Source organism: Corvus kubaryi, unplaced genomic scaffold (genome assembly GCF_017639235.1).
Source record: "Corvus kubaryi isolate FWS band 111438036 unplaced genomic scaffold, C.kubaryi_AGA036_p1.0 37334, whole genome shotgun sequence".
NCBI classification, from domain to species: domain Eukaryota; kingdom Metazoa; phylum Chordata; class Aves; order Passeriformes; family Corvidae; genus Corvus; species Corvus kubaryi.
The window spans coordinates 25,468,429-25,486,799 of NW_024581108.1; the positions used below are offsets into that span (position 1 = coordinate 25,468,429).

The 18,371-nt window shown below is 51.2% G+C and overlaps 2 protein-coding genes across 2 annotated transcripts in view; both read right to left on the minus strand.

Annotated features, from left to right (window-relative positions):
- Positions 1–167: 167 nt before the first annotated feature.
- PTGER3 (prostaglandin E receptor 3) lies at positions 168–8,294 on the minus strand. The gene is made up of 2 exons (XM_042030995.1): positions 7,388–8,294; positions 168–3,032 (listed from the first exon to the last, which is right to left on the minus strand). The coding sequence occupies exons 1-2, from the start codon at positions 8,198–8,200 to the stop codon at positions 2,748–2,750; spliced, it is 1,098 nt and encodes a 365-aa protein (XP_041886929.1). The 5' UTR covers positions 8,201–8,294; the 3' UTR covers positions 168–2,747.
- A 783-nt stretch (positions 8,295–9,077) lies between these two features.
- ZRANB2 (zinc finger RANBP2-type containing 2) overlaps positions 9,078–18,371 on the minus strand; it is a 10,857-nt gene continuing 1,563 nt past the window's right edge. Inside the window, exons 4-10 of the mRNA XM_042030996.1 lie at positions 17,768–17,850; positions 16,256–16,332; positions 15,778–15,915; positions 14,844–15,016; positions 12,729–12,815; positions 11,199–11,363; positions 9,078–10,678 (exon numbers count right to left, since the gene is read on the minus strand). Of these exons, the coding sequence (XP_041886930.1) occupies positions 10,615–10,678; positions 11,199–11,363; positions 12,729–12,815; positions 14,844–15,016; positions 15,778–15,915; positions 16,256–16,332; positions 17,768–17,850 (787 nt within the window). The 3' untranslated portion in view covers positions 9,078–10,614. The remainder of the gene's footprint in view (positions 10,679–11,198; positions 11,364–12,728; positions 12,816–14,843; positions 15,017–15,777; positions 15,916–16,255; positions 16,333–17,767; positions 17,851–18,371) is intronic.

The following is an 18,371-nucleotide window of genomic DNA, read 5'->3' on the forward strand; positions in this document are numbered from 1 at the left end:
AGCTGGTTTGGGATATTGGGGTGCAGGGCTGTGCTCCCCAGGGCACAGCTGAAGCCCCAGCAGAGCAGCTCCCACGGGCACTCCTGGCTCACCGGGCAGATAAAATCTGCTCTGGCCCCACCCTGGCAGCAGGAGCAGCTCCTGCAGAAACCCAGCGAACACCAGGGTTACTCCGAGTTTTTATTCTCCCTGGTACAACACACACGGGGTTGGGACACACGCCAGTGGTTTTCAGGCAGATCTCCAGGTGGATTTTCCGTGCCCTACAGCTCCCAAAACCCCCTGGGCAGAGGGACAACACAGAAAGACCAGGCTGAAAAGGCATCGTTAAAGCAACACGACACAAGCACCCCTTCCCATCCCATGGAAACGGGAATGAAAGCTTCCAGCTACACCTGAGCTCCTCGGATCAGGTTTAGAAAGTGCATCCCATCACAGAGCCGTGGCTGGAGAGCAGAGCTCCCACTCCTCCTCTCCTGTAAACAAACAGAAAGCTCCCATTCCTCCCCATTTTGATGAAGTAGCTTCTCCATTTTACCACACCAGAGGGACAGAACTGCCCATCCCAAACATTGTGAATATTCACCACAAAAGGCAGCATTTTATGTGAACTGAGTGAAACCACCCTGATATTGAGAATAAGCTGCCCTGAAACGGCTGGAGGGCCCTTCCCAATGTCACATTCCCGGTTTTCCACACGGGATCGATGCTGCACCCTCCTCTTCCTGTAAAGGAGTGGATAAGCAGGGATGGATTCCCTCTTCCTCACAGAACTCCTCTCCATCCCAGCCGTGGTCCCAGACGATCTGGGAGCGCTGTGCTCAGGAATGTGCTGGCCAGGGCTGATCCAGGCAGCTGAGGTCATCCCGACATATTTCACAAGTGAGCGGCTCTGTTGAGTTCTTTCCCAAAGGAAAAGTACACACAGGGAACAAAAGGGATCCTCTGCACACAACAGGCTTTTTCCAGTCCCAAATAATTCCAAAAAGCCAGAGTCTGACTCCTGCAAGGCACTTTTTTAAGCAGAAAGAGCTCATTTTTCCCTCAAAGCACCGGCCAGGAACTGAAGCACTGACGTACCTGTAGTTGCTACACCCAGGAGAAGCTCAGCACGGAGCAGGGTCCATCAACTCCAGCTGAAAAAGGCATTTATCCCATGAAATTTAGGCTGGCCCTTCAATTAAAGCTAAACCTTGGCTCTTAGGCTGGATTCAGAAATCAGATTTATGTGGACAAGAATCAGACAATGCAGGACGAAAGTGAAGGCACACATTCTTTGCTGAGGAGTTACTTTTATGAACAAATTAAAGAGAGTAGAAATAAAGGTTTTGTGCAAGAAATTCCTCACAGATGCAGGAATTCATTTGCCTGTAAGGGCCCTGAATTCCACAGTCCCTGGTACATGGAATATCAGCTGTATTTTATTGTATTTGCATTTAATTTCACCCAAAGGCCATGAATCAGGAGATGAGAGGCTGTCAGCTCCAAAACGGTGAAGAAAACGAGTAAAAACACAGCTTTTAAAAAATAAGCCTCAGACGTGGCACAAATGGATTGGAACTGAGTTTGTAATAAAACATGGAAGTTTCTTTGGGAAAAGACCTGACTCACACACTTCCACACACTGCTTCCAGTCTGCTGGAATTAAATTAAACATTCCCAAAGCTGCCACATTTGTGTTTTTGGGGGAAGATGAACTGAACTCTTTGGGATGCTGCTCTGGCCCCTCTGTAGGAACGAAGAGGTCCCGAGTGCCATCCCCATTCCTCACAAAGCATTTGCTGCTCATGTTACTCCTGGACATGGGCACTTCCCAGGAAAACAGCTCCTGTGGGAGCAGTGGATTTGGCTCTGGAAGCCTTTGCCATTGATCCCCAGCAGGAAGAGCAGGAGTGTCTTTTCCAGGCTGTTTCTCCCCTCTCCATGTGCCCCCAGCAGCTCTGTGGGGTGCAGTGCAAACAGCAATTCCAGCCTGCCTGGGGATTCCACAGGCTGCCAGGGAAAAAATCCAGCATTTCTCCCCTTGGCCCAGTGCTGCATCCCCCTCGAGCTCCCTTCAGCTGCCACACGGATGAGTGTTTATCAGGACACATCCATGAGTCAGGAGATTCGTGCTGCCTTCAGCTCCTGGAAGAGGTGGATGTTCCATCCCTGCCACAGCCCCTGCTCAGTTTTAAGACACTGAAATCCAATCAAATCTAATTTTGTTTTCCTTATTCCCGTGGTTTTTCCCCTTTCTCCCCTTGCCCCTCCAGAAAAAGGAGGAGGAAGGACTCTCTGAAGGAGATAATGTTAGTATTAAACATAGTCAGGAGTGAGTCCCTGCAGCAATTCCATCCGTAGAATCTGCTGGCTGTCAGGAAAACCATTTTTTCCACCTTAAAGCAAGAGAAGCCCCCTCATGCTCAGGCCCAAAATAACCTCCTGTTCTGCAGCTCAGCCACGAGTGGCAACGACCGGGAACATCCTCACCCCGTTCTGCAGTGCCCATGGAACGTCCTCACCCCGTTCTGCAGTGCCCATGGAGTGTCCTCACCCCGTTCTGCAGTGCCCATGGAGTGTCCTCACCCCGTTCTGCAGCTCAGCCACCGCTGACCACGGAGTGTCCTGTCCTGCTGCATCCCAGCACTTTTGGCACCCTGCAGGAGAATGTGGCACTCTGAGTGCAGCAGCGGCACCGGTGATCCCCAGGAAGGTTTCCAGGCGCCCGCTGGCAGCAGCATTCCCGGTGCTGTGGGAAGGTGCCCTCAGGCCGCCGTCCGCTGGATCTCCTCGGCCAGGGTGATGGACCTGTCCCTGCACTCGGCGTTGGAGCACTTGGACACGGCGCTGGCTGCCTGGCAGAACTTGCGCAGCAGGATCTTGCGGAGCAGCAGGTACACCCAGGGGTCCAGGATCTGGTTGAGGGAGGCCAGGCGCACGGCGGTCAGCGACAGGTTGCATTCCCTGCGCAGCTCCCAGCGCTGGGATTCGCCGGAGCCGCCCCGGCAGGGCTCGGCCGTGTGCTCGGAGATCATCCTCAGCATGGTGATCTGGGGAGGGAGCAGGGAAAGGGACACGGGGTCAGGGACTGCTGGCTGTCACCACAGCTGTGCCACCACTGTCCACAGAGGCCGTGGCTGCCCCTGCATCCCTGGCAGTGTCCCAGGCCAGGCTGGATGGGGCTTGGAGCAGCCTGGGACAGTGGAAGGTGTCCCTGCCCGTGGAACTGGATGAGCTTTAAGGTCCCTCCCAACCCCAACCAGTCTGGGATTCTGTGAGAGGGCTCCTGAACATCTCCATTTCCTGGACAGGTCTTTTTTTCGCTCTCAGATCTTTCCTGGGCATGACTTGGAGTCCCCAGCTGTCCGAGTGTGCTGCCTGGAATCCCCGTGGGATTGGGGCTGTGCCCACTGTGCCGTGTGTGCTTCCAGTGCCACACACATGGATGCACACCCAGCATGGCCCTGAGGCACCTCCAGCTCTGTCCTGGCACAGCTCAGCACTTCCAGCCACTGGATAAACTGGCAGCCAGTCCCAAACCTGCTGGGAAGAGCCCGAGGGAGCAGACCTGCCGGGAATCACTCCCAGCCCTGGCCAGCCCCTTGGCTCCAGCCTCTGGAAAGAACCAGGCCAACCTGCCATTCCTCAGGAAGCTTCCTCAGAGCTGTGTCCCCACAAAGGTCACATCTGGCTGCTGCTGTCCCCACAGGCTGGGACAGTGGGAGCCACAGGGACTGGGAGCAGAGGATTTTTCCATTCAAAGGGATATTCTGGGTGCCAGATCAATAACCATGTGTTGACCTTGGAAAGCCTTGGCTGAGTTTGGAGGGCAGGGCAGCGTGGACAGCACAGAACTGTTTGTGTTTCTTTAAACAGAAGCAGTTGAGGATTCCACCCACGACATTTCATTGACATAAGTGGCCATGGATAGAGCCTTGTGAAAACAGGGATACAGAGCTTTGTGAAAACATGGATACAGACCCAGAGCACATCAGGAGCCACTTGGGCACCAGACCCACACAGCCACAACCTGACCACTTCCCCGGCTCTTCACACACTGTCCCTGTCCCTGTCCCTGTCCCAGCACTGCCTGCAGCACCCAGCTCCTGCTCCTGCCCCATCCCACTCCTGCAGCATTCCCGTGTGGGAAGAGCCTGATGGAAACCTGCTGTGTGCCCACGTCACACCCAGCACTCCCAGGACTCACACCGCTGTCTCCCAGGCCAGCTCCTCCTCTGGGAACTCTGCAAGGCCCCTGGTCCTGCAGACTCTGCCATCTCTTTTTCAGATGGAGCTCCAAAACCACCAGGCTAATAAAATACGTCTCCCAAGCACACAACTGCTGCTTATTGCTGGGTTTATTACGTAATATCCCTTTACTGCAATATTTGTTGGGCCAACAAGTGCTTTACTGGAAATTTTATTTGTTTGATATCATTAGAGGTTGTTTATCGTGGCCTGTATTGGTCTTCTAAATGGATTAAAGGCTGCACAAGGCAGAGGGACAACATCAGGTGGAATAAAGTCAACGTAATTTATGCCATTAAAAATTTGGCTCAAAATGCATATAGAAATATAGCTGCTGATTGGATTTATTCAACAAGAGCAGCTAAAACTTTACTGTTATCATGAATGTGGTTTTATACATCTTTAATTTCTGTCTGCCAGGAGGGATAAGGAGCAGAAGTATTTTAACAGGAAAAGCAGCAGAATTCCTGAGCATTTTGGCTTTAAATAACTTTGAAACAACAACTCTGGGAATGAATCATTTTGTTGCCTGGAACTGCAAGAGTTACTGAGAACTGAGAACTCCAGTTTGTGCTGCAGCAGTGTTTCTGTGCAACCATGGAGCAGCTTCCCCCATTTCACCTCGGAGTCATTTGTCTGCTGCCATCCAGCTCAGGGGTTGTCCCGGAATCCCAGACTGGCTGGGTTGGGATGGAGCTTAAAGCCCATCCCATCCCACCCCTGCCATGGGCAGGGACACCTCCCACTGTCCCAGGCTGCTCCCAGCCCCATCCAGCCTGGCCTTGGGCACTGCCAGGGATCCAGGGGCAGCCCCAGCTGCTCTGGGCACCCTGTGCCAGGGCCTGCCCACCCTCCCAGCCAGGAATTCCTTCCCAATCTCCCATCCATCCCTGCCCTCTGGCAGTGGGAATCATTCCCTGTGTCCTGTCAGTACATGCTCCAAAACAAACAGAAGATCAGTGTGAACTGGAAACCACTTAAGATAAAGCAGCATCATACTGGAGTGGGGGGTTCCCCCCGGTGCTCCATGCAGAGTTCAACAAGCTCCTGTGTCCATGGAAAAAGGAGGCAATTCCTGCACTGTCTGCTCCCCTCCCTCCTTCCCAAGCCAGCCCAGAGCCAGACATGCAGGACACTCCATGGAGCCCTCCAGAGCACAGCCACGATGTCAGAGCTTTCCCTCTGCTGCTAAATCACATTTGATCTTGTCGTTTACATCAACAGATCAGCTCTAAAAATACCGTGTGTGGCGAGGGCGTTGTTTACCTCACAGCAGCAGCTGTCAGGATGCATTAGTTCTCAGTTACAAAACTCAGATGTCTTTAAAAAAAAACCAGAAACAAAAAAAACCTCTTCTGTAAAGCCCCGGAGTTCTATTTCAACTCCTTTTCTTACAGCTGCCAAGTGCTGCAGCTACAGGTTAAATGATCCCTATGAGCTGGCTTTCACTGAAAAGGCATTTGCATTCTCTGTGGTCACTTCTCCAAAAACCTGGTCTCTAATTCCGAACCTGCACTTCAGAGTTGTACGGAACAAGCTGGGGGCTAACTATGACAATGGAGGCGTAGGTATGACAATGGAGGTGTAGGCATGAAAATGGACGTGTAGGTACAAAAATACTCCTGCAGCCATGAGCTGGATTTTGAGAACTCCACAGAACAAGATCCACACTTCCAAGTGTTGCTGCTGCCGAGGGAAGGGAAGTGCTGATGAATTCCCTCGTGCTTGTGGGTTCACTTCTGCCTCTGAAACCACAGAAATGCCCAGGGCACCAAACCACCAAGAGGAATCTCTGCTTCCTCACTGATTTATCTGAGAGCCCTGGTTATGAGGGCGGAGGAAACACTTCCCTCATCTCAGGGATCTGCTCTCATGTGCAAGGCTGGTTACCTCAGGGCTCACAGTGCCGTGTCCCCGGGCTGGCCCAGGAGCAGGATGGATCCCAGGGCCTCGGAGGGCAGAGCCTGTCCCAAAGGCATGGCTGAGAGGAAAACACTGCAGGGAGGGCAGCAGCTCCAGAAGGCCCAGCGGCTCTCCAGGGATGTAACATGGGCAGGGCCGACCCCAGCACAGCCAGCATGTGCAGGGCTGCACATGGACACAGGGGCAGGCTGCTGCCTCTGCTCACCCCTTCCTCCCTGCTCCCAGCTTCTCTTAACCCCTCAGTGTGCCCTTGTGATGACCACTGCCACTGCTGATGACCTCCAGTAAGTCACTCACACCTTCTGACTGATTTTGGGATGGAGGATTTGATGGAGTTTTAATTCATTTACAAGGGCAACATTACTAAACCAAAGCGTTCTCTTTAGCTCACCCCCACCAGTCGTTAACTTTGTCAGCCCCATTCACAAGAGCTCAAGGACAAGAAGAAAAATAAATCCTTCTCCAACCAGAAAGAACCTTTCACATAGCATAGCTTCAGCCCGTCCTGCTCAGAGATCCCAAACACAAATTTTCCAAAAATCCTACTGCTCCTTGATAGAATAACCCAGCCTTTTGGGACAGGATTCCAGACCCCTGGGTGTGAGATGTGGATTCTGCCTCCCCCACTCCTGCATCATGAGGAGGGGTTCTTAAGGAAGGAGTAACAAAATAGTGGAAAGAAATGCAAAGATCCTTAAAAACCAGACTGGGCAAGCCCAGAAGGCTGCTGTAAATCAGACACAGCGAGGGATAAGAGATTATTTTGTAAAGAGATTTATCAAAATACCAGCCACAAGGCGCTCGCAGAGTCATGGGTTGTGCGTTTTCTCACAAGACACTGAAAGACGTTCTGCTACAAGGTGCGAGCAAATAAAACCCCCTAAACCCCATCTGGCCGCAGTGTCCTGCTCCCAGAGCCACTCCTCACGTCCCGCTTTCCTCCTCTGCACAAGACCTTTGTTCTCCTCCTTTTGACTCCGGTTCCCGCACCTGATTTTCCCGAGCAGGCTGCTCTCGGCTCTCCTCCGGGACCTCTCCCAGCTCCTCTCCCACAACTTCCCACCCCCGGCTCTGTCCCTGTCCCTGTCCCTGCTGCCCTCCCGAGGGGCCGTTCATGGATGTCCCCAAGGAACAGGGATCTCCGGAGCCTCCCCCTGCCCGGGCCCCGCTGGCTCTGCCCCACAGGAGGAGGGAGGAGAACGGGGGTCGCCCCAGGTGGTGCCACGGGACCTACCAGCAGCGGTGACCAGCAGGCCGACAGCACACACATGATGCCCAGCAGCTGGATCAGCGTCTCCATGGTGATCCGGCCCCACTGCGAGCTGGGGTGCGCCGCGCTGGCCTTGGCGCGGCAGCGGGACACGAGCGCCTCGATGGTGGCCAGGTTGCAGGCGCCGGTGACCACGAGGGACAGCAGCCCCAGCGCGGCGAAGGCGGCGGCGAAGGCGCTGCCGCCGGCCGTGCTGATGAAGCACCAGGTGCCGGGCCACTGCAGCGCGTAGCGGCCCAGCCCGGCCAGCGGCAGCAGCGCGAAGGCCACGCCGGCGGCCCAGATGGCGGCCAGGCCGCGCTCGGTGGCCCGCGGGCTCATGTGGCTCGCGTACCAGTGCGGGGCGCGGATGGCCAGCGCCCGCTCCACGGCCATGGCGCTGGCGATCAGCAGCGGGCACAGCCCGAACACCGTCATGCTGAAGCCGAAGAAGTCGCAGAGGCGCCCCGAGGGGTCCATGGCCGCCCAGGGCCGGCCCGACAGGTACACGGAGATGACGATGGGGCTGGTGAGCAGCTGGCCCAGCATGTCGGTGAGCGCCAGGGAGCCGATGCACAGCAGGAACGAGCGCTTCCTGCGGCTGCCCTTGGCGCGGTAGCTGCGGGACACGAGCAGCATGGCCAGGGCATTGCCCACGACGCCCGTCAGCATCATGGTCAGCGGGATGGCCACGGACACGGCGCTGCCGCGCTCGGCCGCCCGGCCCGTGCCGTTCCCCCGCGGGCCCATCCCGCCGGCCGCGCTGGCGTTGGGCGGGCGCTGCTGCCAGGGGCTCATCCCGGAGCCGGGAGATCCCGCATGGAGCGGGCACGGAGCGGGCACCGAACGAGAGCTGAGCCGGCTCCGAGCCGGCAGCGCCCGCGCAGCCCCGCGCGGCCGCTTTATGTGAGGGATGGGCAGGGCCCGCCCCGGGGCCGGGAGAGGCGGGACGGGAGCGAGAGCGGGCAGAGCCTGAGGGCACGGAGCGGGGCCGGGAGGGGAACCGGGCTGGGGAGGGAACGGAGCCCCCGCAGCGGCTGAGGGAGCTGGGAAGGGGCTGGAGAGCTCCTGAGGGAGCTGGGAAGGGGCTGGAGCCCCAGGAGAGGCTGAGGGAGCTGGGAAAGGGGCTCAGGCTGGAGCAAAGGAGGCTCAGGGGGGACCTTGTGGCTCTGCACAAGTCCCTGACAGGAGGGGGCAGCCGGGGGGGTCGGGCTCTGCTGGCAGGGAACAGGGACAGGAGGAGAGGGAACGGCCTCAGGCTGGGCTGGGGAGGGGCAGGGTGGAGATCAGGAAAGGTTCTTCCCCCAGAGGGTGCTGGGCACTGCCCAGGCTCCCCAGGGAATGGTCCCGGCCCCGAGGCTGCCAGAGCTCCAGGAGCGTTTGGACAGCGCTGCCAGGGATGCCCGGGGGGTGTCGGGGGGTCTGGGCAGGGCCAGGAGTTGGACTCAATGATCCCTGTGGGTCCCTTCCAGCCCAAGATATTCCTCGATTCTGTGAAAACAGCTTGAAGTTTTGTTAACGCTCATTTGCTGTTGAAATTAAAGTATTTTCAGTACTTAAAGAACTGCAACAGTGTGAACCCGTGGGATCCATGGGCCAGGTGAACTCACACACGGGATCAGGGTCAGTGCGGGTGACAGGGAAGTCTGAGTGTCCCCAAGACAAAGCACTCGAGCACAGTTGACTCACAGGTTTTATTTACACTTGTCTACAGCATCATTTTGCCTTACACGTTCTCTAAGCCAAATGAACCATCCTCCTCCTCTGCCTGTGGCCTATCAGTTGCTAACTTTAAAACCTCTCATCTGTTAAGTACAGCAACAATTGGAATACAAAGCACAAGAAAACCCAAGGCTAACAACAGAGCGTCTACTTGATCTGGTTTTACAGTTTAGTTGGACGTTGAAGTCAGAGGCACAGTTACAGACTAACCTGCTCTTGTGCAACCTACACACATTTAGCATGGAAATTAAAGAGAAAAGAAAGCATTAAAGAAACTGCATTTTTTCTGCAAAGAGATTTCTCAAAATACCTCTACACCAAAAACATTTCGATTCTAGACCAGTCCGTAAGACGTGGCTCAAAAAAAGAGAAGAAGAAAAAAACAGAGAAAAAAAAGCAGAGTGGAGTTTTTCAATTTTGCTCCGTTTGTTTCTGTGCAGTTTATCGAAACAAGCAGCAAATCTGGCAGTTTTATTACTGAAATAAATGAAGGTATATTGCTCTTCGCTTGCTTAAAAAGAAGAATTTTCCTTACCATACTTACCTTGTGATGGCACTGAAGAAACTTAAACCTTTCTTAACCAAACGGAGCTCAAGAGAGACCAAGTTTTATACTCAAATGGATTCCATAAAGCATTTTAAGCCATAAATTATGTTGAAGGGAAAAAGAATGATCGATGAAGAACACGTTGAAGATGCCAGAACTTTCTACACAGTTTATTCATTCTCATTTTTAAAGAAAAATAAAATTAAGATACCTTGAAAATTTTAGTCAGCCCCAAAGGAAATTTTACAGGCGGCCTGCAGAAGCTTCCCTTGATTCCAAGGAGCCAGTTCCATGCTCCTCCAGCTCAAGAGCAGATCCCAAATGATCCATTTGTAAGGAGGGATCCCAGAGTCTGGAAACCAGCACAGCCACAGCACTGTGCTGGCTGCAAACGTCCTCACTTGCCAGGAATGAAGGCTAATTCCCTCAGTGGAATCATGATGGACTGGGGGGTTTGAGCTGCTAGAGAGGCGTGTCCATCTGCACTGGTACTGCTACAGGGCAAAACGAAACCTGCTCAGCCCCAGGCCTCACTGCTGGCACCAGGTGAGCACAGCCCTGCCCCTGCTGTGGTCCCACGGGAGCTCCGTCCTGCTCTGGAAAATTCTCGGCTTCCTGCTCACACAAAGAGCTGTGCCGGGACATTCCCAACCTGCTCCTCCAGCTGAGGGAGCCAGGAATGGAGGAACTGATCTCAAAAAATAGTAACCCCCCCCCAACACCACAGAACTTCCCCCTGTGCCGGGGAGTTTATGGCTTAAAATGCTACTGCGTGTTTGGGTGATGGATGAACAAAGCTGCAGTTTGCCAGAAAGCCAGGACAGACATGCACCTCTACTAGCAGATTGAGCACTTCTGACCAAGTAAGACACCAACTTCTTAAAAATGTCTCATGCACTGACTGGAATTTTGGTGGGTTTTTGTAAATGTGAGCTTTTATACATTATTTCTTTTTAGAACTTGTACGGGAACCAGAATGGGAGGATCCGGAGGAAGATCTGCGGCGTCTGCAAGATACAAATGGAGAAAGCATGCACAGAAATGAGCTCAGATTCATCCTGGCACCCACTTTGAGCAGCATCCTACCATAGCTGGAAGCCAAGTATATCTCATGGGGGCCTTACAAGAATATACAAGTAACTTTAGGCCAGTAATTTAATACTAAAGATCTAAGCTTAATACTGAGAGTAGAATACAATTTCTATTTCAATGCCGTATTTACTTATGAAAATAATCCAATAATGATTGCATTAACACTGTCACACACTGAAAGAAGGGTGAGCCAGGTCTTTCTACGGAGCATGCTCCTACCAGGAGGAATTTCACTGGAGGGGGGGGAATATTAAAAAAAAAGCAATTACAGAGGGGTTAACAGGAAGTAAGAGTAGGGCAAGTGAGGAAACTACTTTTACTATGAGAACAACTGCTCAGATTCAATTGTTTCCCAGTGAATCTCAGTCCTTGGATAACTACAGTAAACCATCACACATTTCAATACAGCCATTCTTATTCTACATAAACCCAAACCTTTCGGGTGACCGTGATCTCGAGCGCCTTTTTTTGCGATCACCAGAGGAAGAGGATCTAGAGCGGCTCCGCTTCTTGCCTCTCTCGGGGGAAGACGAGGAGCGAGAGCTGGAGTAAGATCTTTTCCTTGGGGTGGAAGACCCCCTGTAGGACCTGGAGCTGGATCTTTATTGATTGAGAAATAAATCACATTTAATTCTGGGATCATGGAGAAGGCACAAAGACAGAACAAGCAGAGACAGTTTCAATCAACATTCACTACTCTGTTTACTCCAGGGGTGTGGAAAATGAACACGAGGGGCTTCCATACTTACTCTGCCAAGAACACTGCTACTGCCAAGGCAGCTTTCCTAAGGAATTTTGCTAAGTAGTGTTTCCTGATAATTGGACCAGCAATGGTTTGGAAAGTTCTTCCCAGCATTCACCAAAATGAGCCATTTTGGCAGAAAAGCACTGGGAGACTGCTGGCAAGTTCCCTCTGTAAGGACCTTCCTCAGCAGTTAAATTCACACATCAGAATAACTTGGAAACCAGAGATCTAAAGCTGATTTACCATGGTTCACTTTATCTTAAGTCATTTCACACTGATGTTCATCTGACCCAACAGTAACAAATCCAGCTGTTGTATTTATAGATCTCAAACTAAATTTGTGGAGAGAGTAAAACCTTCCTCAACCAAAATACTGCAAAAAGCCTCTTCGAATAGAGTCAGAATATTTAAAAACATCTCTTGGAATACACTGCCTCTCTGCTGGGGCCCAGGGACACCCCTCCTCTTCCCAAAAGCATGGATTCCATCCCATGCTGAACTCCACAGGATAATCCACAGCATGCCCCTGCCCCCAAAGGGTGGTGGCACCATTTGTGATCGTTCTTCCCAACCCAAGCTTCCTCATTTAGAGCTGGGAATTCTCTGCATGCGTGGAGAAGGGACAGCTCTTCATTCCATCACAGAGGGAACGTTCTGCCAGTGGAATGCCTGTGCAAGGACACCTCAAATGTGCTTTTGCTCCTGTGCCCTGCGCAGCTCAGCGATGCTCCACACAAATCACTCTGACTGCTCTCAGCCTCTCCCAGTGTTTGCTACCAACATTTCCCTATCGATCCCCCAGGTTTATACAGGAACAGCTGCACCGTCTCATGGAAGGGGCAGAGTTATCACTGAACACAAAAGCAGAAGTACAGTGGCACTCCTAACGTTCCTCCAGCTCGAGCAGCCCAAGTGGAAACAGGAAAAGCACCCAAATGCCTGCAGCAGGGCACCATGCACTCAAATCCTTCTTCCTCCACTGCAGCTCGGTGGCGTCCGCTCGTCCGGCTTAGGCCAGACTTAACCTCTTGCACCAAAACCTCTGCTCCTCAATGAACACATCTGTGGTGGCAACACCTGGTGCAGAGACCCAGCAACTCTGACTTCCAAGATAAAAAGCAGTTAATGTTTGTCTGAGCAGCACAGCTTTACGGTGGGATCAAAGCAGCTGGAGCCTCTGCCCCTCTGTCTGTGCAGGGACAGGGTGGTACCTCATTCACCTGGATTTGGACCCGCGAGATCGCGACTGTTCCCTGGAGCTGGAGCGGGATCTCGATCTGGAACTGGAAGAACTCCTGGAATGGGACCTGCAACAACATGGGAGATCTTTTTCCAGTGTCTGACTTTCATTTAGCAGAGTTACTGCTCCTGAGAGCAGCAGACACGAGGCAGCAACACAGTCTGAGTCCCTAAAATGCCAGTCCCCTCCTGTCCCCCAGCATCACCACATCACATTTGAAACCAGACATTTTACACAGCAAGATCTTGCATTAAAAACATTATAAAGTCAGCTTTAGATTATGGTTCCTAAAATAAAGAACAACAATTAAACAGGATTGCAGTTACCTGGCAAAAAGAACTTCCTATCTATTCATTATTTCATGAAATCAATGCCTTAATTTGTGCCCTAACTGGAAACCCATCAGTTTCCTTGAAAGGCAGAGCAGATGAGAGCATTGGGACTGGCCAGCTCAGTTTTTCCCCCGCCAGTTTTCACAAGCACTTTGTAATTAGCTTCAAATTTTCATAAAGATTTTCCCCTGCATTAAAAATGAAGTGGTTCATTTGGGGCTAAAACACAGCCACATCCAGCACCACTTGTAACTGGCCAAAATTATTTCCCAGTTTTTCACTGATGGATTTTCTGTAAAGCACAAGCCACAAGAGAAATTTAACAATGGCAGCAGGCTCCAGCAACCACTGGAAACAAAAGCATTGCAAACAAATTCTAATAATATTTTCAGGAAAAACACCTTTTACTTGCTGTCAGCCTCTCAGTTTATACTGTTCCCATGACCTTCTCATTTTACTGGGCAGGACACAGCAGTGTGAACATTTCCTAGCTAGGAAACATATTTAAACCTTTTTACAACCCACAAAAACTATGGCAACTGATATTTCCAATTATCTGTAGCTAGAAACAAAAAGTTCAAGAGGAAGTTGAAATCTCAGTTAGGACAAGTTACTTTCTACTTCACTGTTAATGTTTGTGAGTTAATGACCAAAGTTATGGGCAGGTGAGGTTGTGGAGTGTCCTTGGAGCCTCCCAGCCAAGCACTGCACTCAAACTGCTCTGAGGGGTGGGAAGGAGGGGAGGCTGAGGAACAGAAGAGGCAGCAGGAGCAAGATCCAACAGTGATGGGGAGGAGCCAAGTCAGAGACTGGGGCTGACCCCTGGTTACCACGAGGGGCTCCAGAATTTGGGCAGGGAAGTTCTGAGAGCACAGAGGGGCAACGATGGAGCTGGGAAGATTAGAAGAAACTTGAACTTTATCTATAAGAATTTAATAAATGACCCTGGGAGCTTCTTCTGATAAATCAGGATCCTGCTTGCATGAGCTGTAAGGAAGCTCAAAAGCTCCAATATTAATGACATCACCCAATTTCAAAGCATTGACTGAATTGTTCATTTATTACTGAATTTAAACAGTAGTGAGAAAGCTTAAGTCTGCCCAGCTTATGTGTGGTCCCACATAAACCTTGCTATTAGAGAATTCCAGACTGCTTTGGGTTGGGAGGGACCTTAAAGCTCATCTTCACTGTTCCATGGGCAGGGACCTTCCACCATCCCGGGTTCTTCCAAGCCCCATTCAACCCGGCCTTGGGCACTACCAGGGGTGGGGAGGTTCTGACATTGATGGGAATGTTCTGACAACACTGCCACTGCATTTAAAGCTTTGTCACTTGCCATTAACCCAAGTTCAAGTTTCTTGTCTTTATTCCCAGGATATTCCCATTGCGTCCTTCCCCTGAATCTGCCTGGGCTGCACCGTCACTGCCTCGTCTGCCTCCTCCTCCCACTCCAGCAGTGCCCCCCTCTGTTCAACAACTGAACCACGCATGGCCAGCAAGCCTGAAAACCTGAAAACAAGTTACATTATTCAATTTATTCAAAGGATTTCATCAAACATCAACTAAAATCACTAAAACAAGCCCCCAGCCCCACGGAGCCTCCCTGCTGCGGCCCCACGGCTCAGGCAGAGCATCACCACCTCTGTAAATGGAGAGTTATTCACATCAGTACACTACAACTGTAAGGCAGTCAAGACAAAGTAAATAAGGAAGTCAGATACTGACATTTTGCCTGGCGTTACCCTGGACCTGTACCCGTTTACCTGGACCTAGACCTTGAGCTCGAGTGAGAGGATGAGCGCGAGGACGAGCGCGAGTGGGAGGAGCGGGACTTGGAGCGGCTGCGCCTCGGCGGCTTCTTCTTCTTGTTGGTGTCCTCCTCCTCACTGGCATCCAGGTTGTACTTGGACAGGTCAGCATCATCTTCATCCTCATCCTGCGACAGGCACAACACAGCAAGCTCAGGCAATGCTTTTAGCTTCCCTTCAGTTTTGACTTATTCTAGCGTTTATCTCCTGCTCTTTTCCAACCTTTAAAAATTTAATGAGACCCCACAATTTTAAGGGGTAAAGAGGGACTGAAAATTGGTGTTTCAAACCAAAGTAATAAAAACCCTGCAACCCCCACCACCTGTTATTTATGAGCACACAGACACATTTTTACCACTTTAAATGAATGTTCACCCTTAGAATCTCTAACCAAAGCCCAACTCTGCAGAGACAGATACGCAAAGTTTAGTGACTGCTGTGTAAAACACGACCATCTGCACATGTCTCTGCAGGGCTGCTGTCCAAAGATGTGGAAAATCCAATAAGTGATGCTTATGTAGTTCAGAAAAGATGAAAATCCCCCTCCGAGTACTTTTTTAATTTTATAAAAAATAGATCTGATGTGGTTTTAAAAGCCTAAGAAGAAAACTCAAGAGCACTCGCTATACGTGGTAACCACACATGCACGTTCCAAATAAAGATCTGGGGAGTTTTGGGCTCTGATCTCAGACAGGCTTCCAATCTACAATTTAAGAAGCTGTGCATTTCTGAGTGCAGGTATTTAGAACAAAGCAGAGCTTGTGCACATCTCTTGCAGCAGCTGTGGGCACCGTTGTCCCCAGTGAAAACACAGAGCAGCCCTTCCCCTGCTCCTGAGCAGCGCTGACATCACAATTAAAAACTGGTTCAAAACAACAAACCATCCTACCTCATCCAACTTATACTTGGAGAGATCTTCATCCTCATCCTCCTCATCCTCCCCCTCAGATTCCTTATCTTCCACTTCCTTCAGGATAGAGGCGGGACCCACCGGCTTCCCGCGGTACTTTTTCTTTTTGCGCCCAAACTGAGGAATTTTGTGCCAGGATTAGAACAGGATTTAATCAAAAACAATCACCAACTGCACTTTTTGATAACACTTCTATGAGAAAAGAAATGATCGTCAATTTAAAATAAGATCTTGCTCCAAGGGAAAGGGGAGCATCATGGAACATCGATTAGCAACAAACACACTTTCAAAGAGATACTTGTCTTGGGGACAATGAGACTCCAATTGTCTCTTGGGGACAGTGAGACTCCACAGAGAAGATGAATGGGAATCTGAGCGTTTCTTATTTCAATTTTATGGGATACCCTTATAAAACACAACAAGAGTCTCTCCAGAGTAATCCCTGCCCCTCCCTTACCTCATCATACTCCCCGTCAGACTCTTCCCGCTCTATGTATTCCACGTTCTCCCGTTCATTGAATCCTCCTCCATAGCCTTGAAAAAGGGGCAAAACAACACAATCCCTTGAGCTGCACCAAACTCGGCTGCTTTGAGCACATAAACTTCTACAGGGGCTCTGGAAACCCTCACAGAACCATAAATGTGCCATAAGGACGTAACAGGATCCCAAGAGGAACATGAATTGCTCCCACACACGTTGATTAAATGCGGCTCCTCAGAAATCCAATTAAAAAAACGGATTAGGACCCACCGACAGCACAGCAGCAGGAATGTTTAAAGGAAGGGAAAAAGAATAAGAAGTGTTTCAGGATTACAGCTGTGTCGAGAAGCAGCTTCCCAAGGGGCTCCCGAGGCTGCCCTGGGGTGGGTGCACACAGGGATGCCTCCAGGGGCTGGGATGGAGGGCACCACCCTCAAACCCCGAACTCCCAGCTCAGAGCAGCCAGGAGGGAAAGCAGGGAGGCAACACGAGGTGGGGTGTACACACAGATGTGTATACACACACAGATCTGTGTATAGATGTGGCTGCACTGAGCTGTACAGCTGCCAGTTCCTGCCTCCAGAATCCTCCCGCTCCTTCTCACAACAGCAGCGGAGAACTTCAAGGGCTCATTTCCAATCCAGCTGACTTTGTAACTCACTGCAGGAGTGTGCAATGTGCACGTGGCTGTAAATGCCCTCTGCAGGCCAGCAGGACTCAAATAATTAATGAAATACTAAATATTGGAGAGCCACAGACTGGTTTGGGTTGGGAGGGACCTCAAAGCTCACCCTGTTCCACCCCCTGCCATGGGCAGGGACACCTTTCACTAAAAGTATTTATCAACTTCATTATTAAACACTTCAATAAATTATTTAAATAATAAATATATGAACATATTACTTGCACTTATAACAATTATATGAAATACAATTATATTCTGTAATATTCTTTACTATTTTCACAATATTCAATATTGAAATACTGTTTCCTTTCAAATAATAAGCTCTGTGCTCTTCTCCAGGCTTCTTTTTTCCTGTGCCTTTGTGTTCCACTCCTGCAGTAAACTCCCTGCCTGATCCCAGGTGCAAAGGGAAGAGTGCAGGAGCTGTAAGGAGATCCTGCTCCAGTTACCTCTGGGCTCATGTTCACGCAGGAGAACTGAGCCCCAGCCCTCCTGAGCAGATAACAGCCTTATCTCCACAGCCTTCTGCACACAGACACCCCACAGGAGGCCTCTGGAGATTAATAAAACATTGCTTCCAAAAGTCCTGACATGAAAATCCGACACAGGGGCAGCTTAGGCTGAATGTTCCCCGATTTCCCACATGGAGCCACCTTTTCCCACAGCACCAAAACTCACTGAGGCCAAGACCCCGCAGCTTGTATGAGCTGTGCCAGTTCTGCTGGGAACACACAGCGTGTCCACTCTGGTTCCCAAAGCCCTTCCTGACAGCACTGCCAGCAGCTGAAGCAGCCCCATCTCACCTGTCCTCTCCTCCAGCTTGGCGTACTTGGGGGTGTTGCACATGTTACACTCCGACCTCCGCGCCCAGTTCACGTTGCCACAGCTGCAGAAAGGGGGCAGAAAGAGCAGAGACATGGGAAACATTAACCTTCAGTCTGGGGATAAAAGGGTGATGAGACAGCCCTCTGGAAGGTGACAGGACTGGACAAATCCAGGGCAAGAAGTCAATCAATGGGCAGGCTGGCAGGAGCAGGGACAGGAGCACAGCCACACAGAAAGGGTTCATGTTCCTCATTGTGTCTGAGTGTGGCATCCACACTTCAGAGCAGCAAACAAAAATGCTGCCATGGTAATAATGCTCATGGAATCACAGGATGGTCTGGGTTGGAAAAGCCCTCAGACCATCGAGTCCAACCATTCCCAGCACTGCCAAGGCCACCACTGCTCCATGTCCCCATGTGCCACCTCCACAGGGCTTTGAAATCCCCCCAGGGATGGGCACTCACCCTTGTCCTGGGCAGCTGTGCCAGGGCTGGACAGCCTTTCCAGGAGGAATTTCCCCAATATCCACCCTGAGCCTCCCCAGCCCAGCCTGAGGCCGTTCCCTCTCCTCCTGTCCCTGTT

Bases quoted from the DNA above. Each gene is read 5' to 3' on its own strand.
- PTGER3 (XM_042030995.1), bottom strand. From the start codon at position 8,200: ATGAGCCCCTGGCAGCAGCGCCCGCCCAACGCCAGCGCGGCCGGCGGG. The intron at 3,033-7,387 runs GTAGGTCCCGTG...CTCCCTCCCCAG, and splicing joins CCTGCTGGTCACCGCTGCTG to ATCACCATGCTGAGGATGAT.